Source organism: Alexandromys fortis, unplaced genomic scaffold (genome assembly GCF_014885135.2).
Source record: "Alexandromys fortis isolate MF-2015 unplaced genomic scaffold, M_Fortis_MF-2015_v1.1 scaffold_263, whole genome shotgun sequence".
NCBI classification, from domain to species: Eukaryota; Metazoa; Chordata; class Mammalia; order Rodentia; family Cricetidae; genus Alexandromys; species Alexandromys fortis.
The window spans coordinates 643,780-658,430 of record NW_026068165.1 but is presented as its reverse complement, the minus strand read 5'-3'; the positions used below and the strand labels follow the sequence as shown (position 1 = coordinate 658,430).

The following is a 14,651-nucleotide window of genomic DNA, read 5'->3' as shown; positions in this document are numbered from 1 at the left end:
AAGAACTGCTTGGCCCATGAACTCTAGCCCTTACAGGCCAATTCTCGCACCTGGACTAGCCCATTTCTAATGGTGTGTGTAAGCACCCCAAGGTGCGTTTACCGGGAAGATTCTAGCCTAAGTCCATCGTGGGTTGCAGCTGCCTGGGAGAGCTGAGCATGGCGTCTCTGCTCCAGCAGAGCTGTTGAGTCTCCCCGGAAGCAGAGCAGAGTCTGACCTCACTTCCTCTTCCGCCCAGAATTCTATTCTGTTTACTCCTCCCATCTATGTTCCAAGCTGAGGCCAAGCAGTTGGTTTATTATAACTTAACCAATGAAATCAACAGATTGATATATGACACTCCCACATCATTTTCCTTTAACAAAAAGAGTCCCAAATGGAAAATGTTTAAGAAGCCTTGTCATAGAGGTCAAGGTCAGAGGTCAAGGTCAGCCTGGACCGCAAAGCTAGCTAGATTCTGGCTTAACTTGATTTTAGTCGCAAAGAAACAGATCTCAAAGTTGGCCAAGGTGGCTCTCTGAGTACCAGGCCAGCCTGGTCTGCACAGGGAGTTCCTGGACAGCCAGGGATATGTAGAGAGATGCTGTATCAAACAACAGCAAAATCAAAGAAGCAGATCTCACCTTTGACCCCTTCATTTGGAATTCATGCCGCCTCTGTTGTCCCCTGCCTCTTCCTGCTTATTGATTTTTCCTTGCAAAGGGACACGGGAGACTGAGAGATTTGCTGGCTCCAAATCCCTGAGCCGGAATGTCCAACTCTAGGGGGCAGCCCTGGTCCTATCCTAGTCTCTCTAGAGACCTGGCTTTCACCATACCAGGAGACAGACCTAGTGACCGGAGAGGTACAGAAAGTCACGTGGTCTCCAGCAGAGGGCTCTAGGGGAGGCGATGTTAGGGGCTCTTTTGGCTTCTGTCCTTTGGTAGGGCAGGAGTTAAGGGAGTTGCAACATCTTTCTGGGCTGAGTCACCTCTCACTGCTCTCCTCAGTTGAAGGTTTATAAAGAGGACCAGAGGCTGACAGAGAAGACCTGGAGGTAGTAGTCTCCTGCCTAGCCCCCGCTCCTCCAGGCTCCCAGAAGTCTCAGGTCAGAGGGCCCAGGCAGCCTCTGGAGCTCTTGTCTGCTGGCGCCATGGACTGGCAACAGTTGTGGCTGAGCTTTCTACTTGCCCTGACAGTCTCAGGCCGGGCTCTGGGGCCAACAGAGAAGGAGGCAGTCTTGGTGAGTCCTCTGGCCATGGGAATGACAGGGATTACCCAGCTATAATCTTCTCTAGGTATCCCTCTTGCCCTACAAGTTACCTGCCTCTCCCCATGTGCTCTGTATCCTGATCTATGTTACCCACCTCCTGCTCTTTTCCCTGTTCCATCTGAGGCCCCTCAGCATTCTTTTAGTCCTTCTATATCTGTCCCCTTCTCTCCTGATGGGTCTGTTAGGTCATTTGAATTGTTTGTTTAAGACAGGTCCCACTAAGGAGCCCTGCCGGGTCCGGAACTCATTATGTAGACCAGGCTGGCCTTGAACTCACAGACATCTGCTTGCTTCTGCTTCCCAAGTGCTGGCATTAAAGGCATGAGCCACCATGCTCAGCTTCTATTAGGTCACTTGGAAGCTTTACCCTGAGACTAACCCTCTTTCAACCTCTATCCCATTATAGGATTATCTGTTGCAGTATGGATATCTACAGAAACCTCTAGAAGGAGCTGATGACTTCAGTCTAGACGATATCACAGAGGCCCTAAGGTGAGGCTCTAAGGTCACGAAGTGTGTCAAGTTCTCCCCTCTCCCCAGGCCCGCCTCTACTGCACTCTAATCCACAGCAGGGGTCTGCAGGATGATAATGTTACTCAGGATGGTGGAATGTGAGGTGAGGTGGAGAAGCAGGATGAGGAGCCACAGGTCAGGTGTGGTGGCACACAGCTCTGATCTCAGTCCCGGAGTGGCAAAGCATTAAAAGTTGGGGACTAGTTAGGTGTGATGGGCCATGCCTTTAGCCCCAGAATCCCAGCACTCAGGAGACAGAGGCAGGCAGATCTCCGTGAGTCTGAGGCTAGCCTGGACTACATAGAGAGTTCTAGGCAAACTAGGGCTACACGATGAGACACTACCTTAAAAGGGGAGAAGGGAAGAAGATGGCATCCTGGAAGGTGGCTCAGCAGTTAGGAGCGCTTGCTGCTCTTCCAGAGGACCACCACCAACATCAGGAAGCTCACAGTCTCCTGTGACTCCAGCTCCAGGAGAGCTGATGCCCTCTCTGGCTTCCTTGGACACCTGAACATATGTAAACAACATTTACTCATATAGAAACATACAAAAGAATGAAAATCTTTTTTTTCTTCCCCCAGAGAGAGGGTCCCTCTGGGTAGCCCCAGCTGTCCTGGAATTGGCTCTGTAGATCAGGCTGGCCTCAAACTCATAGAGATCTTCCTGCTTCTGCCTCCCGAGTGCTGGGATTAAAGGTGTGTGCCATCACCACCCTGTTAAGAACAATACATGTATATTTTGTTTTGGTTTGATTTTTGTTTGTTTGTTTGTTTTTTGAGACAGGGTTTCTCTGTAGCTTTGGAGCCTGTTCTTAAACTTGCTCTGTAGACCACGCTGGCCTCCAACTCACAGAGATTCACCTGTGTCTGCCTCCCAAGTGCTGGGATTAAAGGCATGTGCCACCACTGCCTGGCCAAGAACAAACATTTTAGCAAAAGACTGGAGTCTAGCCTGGACCACATGATGAGTCTTTGTTTTTGATTTTTATTATTACTTTTTGAGCTGGGTCTCACACTGCAGTTTAGATTGACTTGGAACTCCTGGCAATCTTGCTGCCTCAGCCTCTGTTATGTTACAGTTACTGGTATGAGCTGAGAGCTAGGCACCTTGTCCTTACATTTTAAAATGATTTTTGATAATTTCACGTATATATGCATGCATGCATGTGTGTTCGTGTGTTCATATGTTCATGTGTGCATGTGTGTGTGTTGTGTGTGTGTGCGTTGGTCATTTTCACCCCATTACCCTCTCTCATTTCCCTTCCAATCCTCCTAAGTCTCTTCCTCCAACAAAGTTTCTTTGTAAACCATGGAGTTTAGTTAGGGTTGCTTGATTTAAAGTTTCTTTTTTTAAATTTAAAAAAAAAATTTTTATTTTTTCGAGACAGGGTTTCTCTGTGGTTTTGGAGCCTGTCCTGGAACTAGCTCTTGTAGACCAGGCTGGCCTCGAACTCACAGAGATCTGCCTGCTTCTGTGTCCCGAGTGCGGGATGTAATTTTTTATAGTTATTTTATTTATGCAAGTATGTATGTGCGCTGTGTGTGCATGCTTGGTGCCCACGCTGGTCAGGAGAGGGCGCCAGACACCCCCCCCCCCCCACTGGAGTTAAGGATGGTTGTGAACTACCATGTAGATGCTAGGAACTGAACCTGAATGCTCTGAACAAATTCTCTTAATTACTGAGCCATCTCTCCAGCTCCCAGTTTTGATTTTTTGAGACAGGGTATCACGTAGCCTAGGTCAGTCTTGAACCTCTGACGTAGTGAGGATGACCTTGACCTCCTAATCCCCCTGCTACAGCCTTGAAAGTGCTTGGATCACAGGATGAGCCATCAGTCACACCTAGCCAGTCCTTGCCTCAAAAAACAAAGCAAAAGAAGGCTGGAGAGATGGCTCAGGGGTTAAGGTCACTGGCTGCTCTCGTGTAGGACCCAGGTTTGGTTCCTAGCACCTACCCCGCAGCTCACAACCATCTACGACTCCAAGGGGATCCATGCTCTTTTCTGGCTTCTGTAGGCAGTACACACATGTGGTATACTTACATACATGCAGGAAAAACACTGATATTTAATTCATTATTTATTTCTATTCTGTTTTCCTGCTAATTTTTATAGTCTGCTAATTTTTGTTATGGTGTTCTTCTTCTTTACAGTCCTATGCCAGGTCATAGGTGGATGAGGTTGCCCCGGTGTGGGCTGGCTACCCACTGAAGTACTGGCTACCCTGGCCGGCTGAAGTGGGTAGGACCTCAGATAGCAGTACAGGGTGACTCCCAGAGGGTGGCCAGGGAGTGATCTGCTATATCAGAAAGTGAGGAAAGAGGGAGGAAGGCTGTACTTCAGGCCAGTCTTCCTCAAAAGATTCTGAAAATGCAGAGAAGTTGGGGTGCCCCATTTCTACAGACTAGAAGATAAAGCCCCAGTTATGAGCACTAGAGACTGGAGTGCCCTTTCAGCTTTAAAGACTTTGTGTTAGTCTTTTCTTTATCACTACTTTGGGAACCAGGAGGCCAAAGATCTATCCCCAATTTCCAGACATTCCAGATCCACTCACCTGTATGAATTTCTCTCTCTCTCTTCTTTTCTTCTCTTTTCTTTTTGTTTTTTGAGACAGGGCTTCTCTGTAGCTTTGCAGCCTATCCTGGAACTAGCTCTTGTAGACCAGGCTGGCCTCGAACTCACAGAGATCCGCCTGCCGAGTGCTGGGATTAAAGGCCTGTGCCACCACCGCCTGGGTCTCTCTCTCTTTCTAGAGCTTTCCAAGAAGCATCCAACCTGCCAGTTTCAGGCCGGATGGATGATGGCACAAGAGCCCGTATGAAGCAGCCCCGCTGCGGTCTGGAGGATCCCTTCAACCAGAAGACCCTTAAATACCTGCTTCTCGGTGAGGACTGAGCCTGGGAAGGGAAGGAGAAGGCACCCTGGCTCTGAGTGTGGGTGGCATCGGGACAGCCTGGAGTGTTCGATACTTACTAAGTAACCTGTTAAGGAGTGCAGCGAGTATCCTCACCCTGAGAGGCTCTCCTGGTTGTGTCTCTAACTTACTTTCTGGTCCCTTAACCAGGTCGCTGGAGAAAGAAGCACTTAACATTCCGCATCTTGAACCTGCCTTCCACACTCTCACCCTCCAGAGCCCGGGCAGCCCTGCATCAAGCCTTTATGTACTGGAGCAACGTGGCCCCCCTGACCTTCCGGGAGGTGAAGGCTGGTTCGGCGGATATCCGCCTCTCCTTCCATGGCCGCCAGAGCCCATACTGCTCCAACACCTTTGATGGGCCTGGTAGGCACTGGTTCTTAACTCTTAACAAACCTCAGCAGTGAACCATCTCCTTGAGCCAGTGACTCTGAGATCTTAAGGTTCAGGTTATCAGTTCTGCCCAATGATGCCCTGTACTCTGACCTCCCCAGAGAAGCCGGTCCTCACCAAGATGGGCCCTTACTAAGTCTCCTCTTTCAATCTTACGCCTGACTGCCTGACTTTCATTCCCCTCTGAATCCTCACCCTGAGAGGGGACTGGGTCACCGAGGTGGAAATTTTGTATTGGGTTTCCCTGAGTAACGACTGGAAAATCCGAAAGAAGCACCTAAGCTTGCTATGGCGCTGTGTCCTGCATTTTGTGTAGACCAGATTGACATAAACCCCACTACGTAGCTGAGGCTGATCTTCAACTTCTGATCCTCCCGTGTCCACCTTCCAAGTGCTGTGATTACAGATGCATTGTCACACTTGAGAGTAGCTGAGTATATAGCCGGCAAACAGTGCTCTGTTGTCGTGGGCGCTCACATTACTGTCTGCCTTTGCCGTTCTCCAGGAAAGGTCCTGGCCCATGCCGACATCCCAGAACTTGGCAGTGTACACTTCGACAAAGATGAATTCTGGACTGAGGGGACCTACCAAGGAGTGAACCTGCGCATCATCGCAGCCCATGAAGTGGGTCATGCCTTGGGCCTTGGGCACTCCCGATACACCCAGGCACTCATGGCTCCCGTCTATGCTGGCTACCAGCCCTACTTCAGGCTGCACCCAGATGATGTGGCAGGGATCCAGGCTCTCTATGGTGAGCATGAGAGTCAGTCTGACTAATGGCTCTCTAGGCTCAGGGAGACAATACTCGCTTTCACGGAGTGAAATGGCTTTATTTCCCTTCTCTTCCTCTGTCCAGTTCTTCAAGCTATCTGTCCTCAAATACTGTCTCTATTTTTGACTCTTTTGTCTGTTTTTCCTTCCTGGCCTTTCTCCCCGTCACATCCTAATTTGTTGTTGTTGTTTGTTGTTTTGAGACAGGGTCTTGATTTTGTAGCTCTGGCTGTCCTGGGACTTGCTGTGTAGTCCAGGCTGGACTCAGACTCATGGAGACCCGCCTGCCTCTAGTGCTGGGTTTAAAGGTGTGCGCCACCACCGCCTGGCAACCCTATTCTTGAAGATGTATATTCCAGGGAACTTCCTTCTCTGGGGCTTCTCAAAACTAAGCTGTCTCCTGTATATTGCTGACCACTGAGGGAAACACCTTAGAATTCCCCTTTCCCTCTCTCTTGGGGTCATTGCGCAGAGCTTACAGTAGACTTGGGTGTTTGTTTGGACTTCTTTCCCTATGGTGCCTTACTTCACTTTGCAGGCAAGAAGAGTCCAGAGACAGAGGATGAGAAGGAAGAGATCGAGATTTCCACTGTGTCACCAGTGACCACAAAACCCAGTCCCATGCCAACCCCCTGCAGCACTGAACTGGATGCCACGATGCTGGGTGAGACCCTTCCCAAACAGACTGTTGACAGGCAATGGGGGCAGTCGACTGACTCCAAGGCCTGGTCAGATGGGGATGACATGGGACCAAAGCAGGAACATTGGGGGTTGGACCCCAGGGAACGGTTGGTGACCAGGGAAGATGTCTAGCATGGAGAGGGAGCACTGGGAGTCAAAAGAGGGCTGGGTAGCTGCAGTGGTGGTCTGTGCCTTTAATCCCAGTACTCAGGAGGCAGGCAGGTGGATCTCGGAGTTTGAGGCCAGCCTGGTCTACAGAGCCAATCCCAGGATAGCCAGGACTACACAGAGAAACCTGTTTTGAACCCCCAAACAACACAAAAAATAAAAACAAACAAAAACATCCCCCTCCCCAAAGAGGGCTGGATAAGCATTTACTATGGTTGCCGCCTTATAAAAATACATGTGGAGGTGGGCGGCGGTGGTGCATACCTTTAATCCCAGCACTCAGGAGGTAGAGGCAGGTGGATCTCTGGGAGTTTGAGGCCAGCCTGGTCTACAGAGGGAGTTCCAGGACAGCCAGGACTGTTACACAGAGAAACCCTGTCTCAAAAGACAAAACAAAACCCAAAACCATGTGGAAACATAGCAAAATGGAATCAGCTGCAATGCCTGTCAGAGAGGGCTTTGCACCTAGTGGTAAGATTTTCAAGCAACCTGGAATGGGGTACTAGGTACTAAGAAGAACTGGCTGACTGGAGGGCTGTGGCCAACAAAGGAGAGGCTCAGCACCGCGTCTTCCTTCTCTGCCCTTTTCAAGTTGAGAGAATTTTTGATGAGCCCATCGGGGGCCAGTAAGGAAAGCATTGAGATGCTCCTGAGTCATTCATTGTCTTTTAAAATGTCAACATGTTTCTGCTCTTAGGACCTCGCGGGAAGACCTATGCTTTCAAGGGGGACTACGTGTGGACTGTAACAGATTCAGGGCCAGGCCCCTTGTTCCGCGTGTCTGCTCTTTGGGAGGGGCTCCCTGGAAACTTAGATGCTGCTGTCTACTCTCCTAGAACAGGATGGATTCATTTCTTCAAGGGTAAGTGGGGCACTTGGTCTTTACCTGAGGGCCTGGGCATTACAAAGCTACAAATGGAGGAGGTGTGGAGACGCTTTTGAGAGGGCAGGAGAGGGACCAAAAGCTCCCACCTGATGACACAGCTTGTTCTTCCTTTGACCGTTCTCAGGAAACAAGGTGTGGCGATATGTGGGTTTCAAGATGTCTCCTGGCTTTCCCATGAAATTCAACAGGGTAGAACCCAACCTGGATGCAGCACTCTATTGGCCTGTTAATCAGAAGGTGTTCCTTTTTAAGGTAAAGTCAGGGTAATCTCTTCTGAGGAGGGTCAGGCTACCTCATACTGAGGGGTGAAGTCTTACCCTTAAAGGGGCACCTTCTGAAGTTTGGATCAGCCTCTGGGGTCCCTAAGCTCTCTCATTCTCTTCCTCCCACACACTCCAAATTAGGGGTCAGGATACTGGCAATGGGACGAGCTGACCAGAACAGACTTCAGCCGCTACCCCAAACCAATCAAGGAATTGTTTACTGGAGTGCCAGACCATCCCTCGGCAGCGATGAGCTGGCAAGATGGCCAAGTGTACTTCTTCAAGGGCAAACAGTATTGGCGGCTTAACCAGCAGCTTCGTGTGGCGAAGGGTTATCCCAGAAACATCACACACTGGATGCACTGCAATCCTCAGACTCCGGACACAAGCTCGTTAACTGGGGATATTCCTCCCTCAACCACAGACACAATCTTGGATACCAGTCCTTCAACCACGGACTCAATCTTGGACATGATTCCCTCAGCTTCGGACTCTGTCACGCTTTCATCCCCCGCTAACGTCACCCTGCAAGGGGCCTAGGACTAATCAGTGTCTGCTCATTAGGACGGTGTGGATGTTACAGCATTGGCCTGGGCTATAGGCCTCATGGTCCAAATGTTCTAATTCTGGATACCACTTTCTTGTGCTCCTAGAAGGTGCCCCTGAATTCCGAGTCAGTCCCCAGTTCCCATTTCTCCTTGTCACATAGCTCTTTCAAGTGTGTCATCTATTCTTTAGTGGAAGGACATTGTCAATCAGGTATTTTTTTTTTCTTTCACTGTTTTTGGACAAGGTCTCTCTCTATCTAACACTGGCTATGGCCACTCTGTGTAGACCAGACTGGCCTTGAACTCACAGAGTCACCTGCCTCTGCCTCCTGAGTGCTGTGATTAAAGGCGTGTGCCACCATGCCTGGCCAGTGTTTTTTTTTTTTTTGTCTTCTTTTAAAATTTGTTTTGTTTTGTGTGCACTGGTGTTTTACCTACATGTATTTCTGTGTGAAGGTGTCAGATCCTCTGGAACTGGGGTTACAGACAGTTGTGAACTGCCATGTGGGTGCTGGGAAGTGAACCCCAGTCCTCTGGAAGAGCAGTCAGTGCTCTTAACCACTGAGCCATCTCTCCAGATTTAAGGCACGTGCTGCCATACCTGGCTTAGTTGGGTCTTTAGCTGACAGGAGGCAACAGCTGATCTACTGGACACCTGGCTTCCATTCTGCCAAAGTCAAGTGCAAGAAACGGCACAGTCAGTAAACTGAGCAAGGGCTCTGGGGTCCTTGAGCCACCTGTGACTTTCTGCAAGTTAATTAACCTTGGGAGGCTGGGCGGTGGCGGCGCATGTCTTTATTTTGTTATTTATTTATTTTTTAAATTTGACCAGGCACATGCCTTTAATCTTAGCACTTGGGAGGCAGAGGCAGGCAGATCTCTGAGTTCGAGGCCAGCCTGGTCTACAAGAGCTAGTTCCAAGACAGGAACTACCTTGCAGAAAAACCTTGTCTCGAAAGAAACAAACAAAAAAAACCTTGGATTCTCTATTAACAAAATAAGGTCAATCTCAATGTTATAGGGTTGTTATGTTAGATGAAATGTTACATGTGAAATGTTATATGTCAGACTGATGAAGTCTGACACATTTGTATTTAATAAAGGCTAACTTTGTGTTCCTGAGAGCTGAGCTGTCTGGGTACATATGTGTATCATGTGTATATGTACATCATATACATAGTGTAACAGATGATAAAGGTGCCACAGCAGATCTTTAGGGACAGCCTGATCACCTTTGCTTTGCCGTGTAAAGAAAGTAAAAAGCTACGGGAGAGGTCCAGCTCCCCAGTTGAATTTTCAAAGCCATTTTATTCCCATGTTCCCTTGTTCTTCCCCCCTCTCATTACAGATTTGCTGCTGGGGGAGGGATGTGTCTTCCTTCATACTGTCTGGAAAACCAGGAAAGACCTTGCTCAGGCGAGTCAGAGGAGGGAGCGTTAGGATGGGTTAGTGGAGGCAGAAGGCACTTGACTACTGTGCAGCCCTGAAGCCCAGATTTCTCTGAGCAAAAAGGCAAGAATTAGGCATGCGAGCCAATGCTCTCTTCTTAGAGAAGGAGCCAGCTCTTGGAGAGGAGAGCTGAGGCAGATTCTGTGGTCTCCCCTCATTGAAGAGAGAGGAGAAAGCACCGTGGAGAATTGCATTCCCCTGAGGTAGAGGGGACTCAAGACTATGGGGTCCACTGAGAAAGGCCAACCGGAAGTTCAGGTACCCCTAAGGAACCCGGGAGCTGGGGGATCTTAGAGTACTTCTGTGCCATTTTCCCTACTAAAAAAAATGTGACATGCCTCAGGGGCTCCTCAGTTTTCTACCGGTCCTACAACAGAGCCCTGTATTTTACCACAGTAAGGCACACCAGGACGTTTAAATGAATATTTGGGAATGGTTGCAGTTCAGTGGTAGAACGCTCGTCTACTCTGAACAACACTCTAGGTTCTGTCTCAGCACTATAGGAATTTTTTTTTTTTTTTTTTTTACAAAAAGCTGTTTTGGGTAAATCTCCTTGGTTTGGAGCCAGTGTCTCTAGGGACCAGGGCACCGTGACCACTGACAGAGGTAGGTGCTGTATTGCTCTCCCCCATCTTTACAAGAATTCTCTCTGCCCACTTTTAAAAGGGTTAGTCTAGGGATAGAGACTATCTCCAAGTCCAAGAGGTAGGGAACTCTGTGTGGGTCCCGTAGGCTCAGGCCCTATCCACGTAGCAATCTCCTGCCCTCACTCGGGCAGCGGCATCACCAGAGGCTTGGGCTCAAGTCTGGGCGGAATGAGAAGATGGACAGAGGACAGTGGGACTGCAGCCAGAACCCAGGTCCAGGACAGTGCGGGGACCCGTGGCCTCACAGAGACTCTGGAGATAACGCTGAGTGGACCAGGCCAGAGAGGTAGAAGGGGGTTCTGGGTCAGAGCCTAAGCTCACGCTGGCCATCACTGTATGCCCTCTGACCCATCTTCCCCAGGATACCTCACCCTCCCGCTCACTGGAGCCAGACTGTCACCAGGGCTCCGGATATTGGGGGAAAGTTGACTTCGATAGCTGCCTTCATACAGTCCCACTCCAGAAGGGTTCCGATGCCACTTAGCCTCTTGCTGATGGATCCGAAGGAGCTGGAGATGCCTTCTCTGGTGGCTCAAGACCACTGCTGGGGAGGAGGCAATACAGATTCAAGGGGGCTTTTTTTTTTTACCAAATCCAAACAGAATTACACTCCATAGAGATCAACTTGGCCTTCCCTTTAGTCACTAAATTTCCTCTACACGTTCCTCCTCCCCTCTCTGGGTTCCTCTACCCTCTCAGAAGAGTCCTAAGTTACTCTTCCTACATCTCTTGGCGAACTTTCTTCTTATTCTACCCAGACTTCCTTTGGCTGTTTCAACTCTAGTTTTCCTTCAGTGCCTGCCCTGTTTGACATGGGAATCCTCCCCCATCCTCATCTCTCCATCTTTTCCCTTCCCCTCACGTGTCGGAACCAGGGATAGCAGTAGGGGTAGGTTGGCTGCTTTTGTACCACAGCACTAACTCACCATTGGTGTGGCTTCCGCGTTCCTCAGCCATGAGTTTCCACTGGGCCAGTGTCCCAAGAGCCCCCAAGATTGGCCAGGTCCCCAGTAAGACCCAGCTATACCAGCAAAGAGGAAGCAATTCTGGAAGCGCCTGCAGGCGTTCGCTTAGCCGAGTGCCCAGTGCCAGCCCTTCCAAGAAGTAGTCAGCACAGGCCACCAGCACGGCAGCGCCTAGGAGGGCAGTGCCTAGCACCGTGAACGGGCGTGGCCACCGGAGTGTGAGCAGGGCTCCCAGCAGTGCCAGCCCCATTAGTCCACCGATCGGCACCCAGGCTGAACGTGGCTGGTAGATGGGCTCTGTGCCCAACAAGGTTCCAGCACCTAGGGTCAGACCTAGCAGTAGACCAGTCAGAAAGAGCCCGACGCTGCGAACCAGCATGGTGACCAGGCCGCAGAGGAGTCCGATGCCCAGCGCGATGCCTGCGCTCACCTCCAGGCTCAACTGTGTCTCCAACACTCGCTCCTTGTGGCACAGGAGGAAGATCACCAGAGCTCCTGACAGCAGACCCGAGAGAAACATCACTGCCTTGAAGCAGCGGTAGCCTGGGAAGGGAGGCAGGAGGTGTTGAGAGGCAGAAAGGGATGGGTCTGCTGTGTTGGGAAAGGAACAGCTAACCAAAGGTGTAGAAGCCAGAAACAGCATACCATGGGATCTCCAGGCAAGGGAAAGAGAAGGACAAGCCCAGCATTGAATAAGGACACTTAGAAGCGGAGGGGCTAGGTGGAGAAAGCAGGAGGTGGAATGACACTGTGCAGAGAAAAAAGGACAATGTCAAGTCACCACAGACTGACTCAGACTCTGAGGAAAGTTGAAGTCTCTGGTGGGGAGTACAACTAGGAATGGGATTTTGCGGTAGGAGACAAAAGAAAGGCAGATAACAGAGGCTGGCAGAGGCAGTATGGAAAACTCTGACAGAGGAGGTGGAGTGGCCGGAACAGGGAAGAAAGTTGGCATCATTCTGGAGGACAACAGTCTTGGGCGCTGCCCCCCAGGCCCTGCCCTCACCGAAGCAGCAGTAGATGATCCCAAAGCAGCAGCAAAGCGCACACACAAGAGCAGGCGCCAGTTCAAGGCCGCCCTGGGGTTCCAAGGCACATCTCAGGTCCGGAGGCTCGGGGAGCTGTTGATTGAAGGGTCTTGGGTCAGATGTTATGGTCAGCGGCAACAAGGCTTTCTCCATGGTACAAGGAAGAAGGTCCCAGAGCGGAAGGTCAGCTTCTCTCATCCATCCATAACTATCGGGCAGAAGGTGGTTAACCTGGAAGAGAACAGAAACCATGACTTGAGGATTCCGTACCTCCATTTCTTTGGAAACGTGACCTGTCCAACTAAAAAGCAACTCCCCTCATCTGCACTTAGGATGCAATACCAACCCCCTGCTGCATTGAACAGGGCAGGGCTAATAAAACAGGGAGAGGAAGGAAGAGGGAGAATGAGTCATCTTAGGGTCCCTGGAATACTACTGCTCACCACCCTCCAGGGCTGAGGAGAGCTGCTTAGACCCCAGCTTCATCCCAGCCCAGAGGTCGTAGACATGGGGTGTCCACTGGCTGCAGGCACCCCCATCCCAGCCATTGTGCTTATTGCTCCCTAAACTGTAAGTTGGAGCCCAAACCCTGTGATCTAAATGCAACCCTCAAGAAAGCAAGGGAATAGAGAGTTAAGAGTTTCAGATAAGGAATTAAGAGTCACCCAGTTACCATGTCAAGATTTTGAAGTCTTGGCTTTAGGCCGAGATTGGGTTGGGGGAAAGCCGAATACAGCCAGTCCAAATCCCATGGCCCTACATGGAATAAGCAGGCGCCTAGCTCACCGACATCGCCCAACCTGGTATCCACTTGCTACTCGCCTCAGACACGCATGGGAATTGTTCCACCCACCCTCTCATCCTGGCATGCCCGGGTTGCCAATGGGATTTGAATTCTGATCCTGAGGAAAGGCTGGCATTGGCAAGCTCCCTGTGGGAGCTGGGTGATGCCGATAAACTTTTCCTTTTGCTGTCTTTTGGATATTTAAGTCCCAGGCTAAGGGCTGGACTGGAGAACTCGTGGGGTTCTTCTCAATCGCTTAAGAGTCTGGGACCCTAAACAAGGAGAGGTTAGGGAGGGGGTTCACTACTCACCACCCTCCAAGGTTGAGGAGAGCAAAGGGTGGAACTGCTTACACCTCCAGCTTCATCCCAGCCCCAGGTCCTAGGCGTAGGGGTGGCTGTTGGCCAGGTCCCCTGTGCTCGGTGCTCCCTAACCGCCTGCAGGTCCGAGTCAAATCCTGTGAGCTAAATGCAAGTAGCTTGGGGGTAGGGGTGTGTGTGGAGGAAGGAGACAGGGTGTGTGTTGGGGGGGGTGACATCACGGGGCGGGCACCCTCAATCCTCCCCTGTGTGTGGGGGAACTCAGGCTACCTACCTTCCTAATCCAGGACCAGGGACGCCCCCCTAACCAAGCAACGGAGAGTTTTAGGACTCCCAACAAGACTAAGATAGAAGGTGTCTGAATGCTGAGGAGATTAATCGACAATTTGACGTTTTCAAAGTCCCAATGGGGTCCCATTCCACCCCCAAGTCCAGCTTGGTTTCTCCCACTTCCCAGAGAATTGGAGTATTGTCTTCTGGAGAACCGGGTGGTCGGATCCGGGATGCGGGGAAGGTTTTTTTTTTTTACCAGTGCTGGTGGGGGGGTGTTCATGGGTGAAAAAAACTTGCGGAGCAAGACGGGCCTGGCAGGGACAATGACAGAACTGTAAGGCTTCAGGAGTGTGTGCAGAGGATCCACAAGGGTCTGCGTAGGGGTGGGGGCGCGTGCGGGCGTCGACCCAAAGCTTACTATGTAAATGAGATGCAAAGCAGCATGCAGATGAGCGCGGGGTTCTGAGCCCCGCGGAGCCTCGCTCCGGAGCCCTGGCCCGGCCCGTGCGCCGCGTCCCCAGGGGGTGGATCAGCGGCATGGGAGCTCGCCGGCTGGGTCCGGGAGAGGAGTGTCCCGGATAGTCAAGGGGCGAGCCAGTCCGGAACGCACACTTCGCTTCCTCTCTGGCCGGGTCTGGGCGCGCAGAGGGCGCTGACTTCCCTGCGTACTCTGGCTGTCTGCAAGCCACAGACTATGTGTGCACCGGCGGCTGCCCTTCATCTTCCAGTTTCAGCAGGGACAAGGAACACAGCCGCAGGCCTCAGCGGACCTCCGCCGCTCACTCGCCGCCGCGCGA

General features: G+C 51.0%; 2 protein-coding genes across 7 annotated transcripts; one reads left to right on the top strand and one right to left on the bottom strand.

Moving 5' to 3' along the window:
• The first annotated feature begins 862 nt into the window (after positions 1–862).
• Positions 863–10,360, top strand: Mmp19 (matrix metallopeptidase 19). Its single transcript, XM_050128183.1, has 9 exons — positions 863–1,222; positions 1,659–1,744; positions 4,518–4,648; positions 4,829–5,044; positions 5,577–5,822; positions 6,381–6,506; positions 7,389–7,553; positions 7,702–7,829; positions 7,982–10,360. Exons 1-9 carry the CDS (start codon positions 1,133–1,135, stop codon positions 8,378–8,380), a joined length of 1,587 nt encoding a protein of 528 aa, XP_049984140.1. The 5' UTR covers positions 863–1,132; the 3' UTR covers positions 8,381–10,360.
• On the bottom strand, positions 9,677–14,417 carry LOC126492067 (transmembrane protein 198-like). 6 transcript variants are annotated; one of them, XM_050128189.1, is made up of 6 exons: positions 14,273–14,415; positions 13,573–14,165; positions 13,151–13,233; positions 12,456–12,708; positions 11,411–11,992; positions 9,677–11,028 (listed from the first exon to the last, which is right to left on the bottom strand). In XM_050128189.1, the coding sequence occupies exons 3-6, from the start codon at positions 13,151–13,153 to the stop codon at positions 10,814–10,816; spliced, it is 1,053 nt and encodes a 350-aa protein (XP_049984146.1). In that variant the 5' UTR covers positions 13,154–13,233; positions 13,573–14,165; positions 14,273–14,415; the 3' UTR covers positions 9,677–10,813. The 6 variants fall into 6 exon arrangements, with proteins under 6 accessions (XP_049984146.1, XP_049984141.1, XP_049984143.1 ...); XM_050128184.1 differs by lacking the exon at positions 13,151–13,233 and having other exon boundaries at positions 13,573–13,725; positions 13,856–14,165; XM_050128186.1 differs by lacking the exon at positions 13,151–13,233 and having other exon boundaries at positions 9,677–11,025; positions 13,573–13,725; positions 13,856–14,165.
• Between the last annotated feature and the right edge of the window lie 234 nt (positions 14,418–14,651).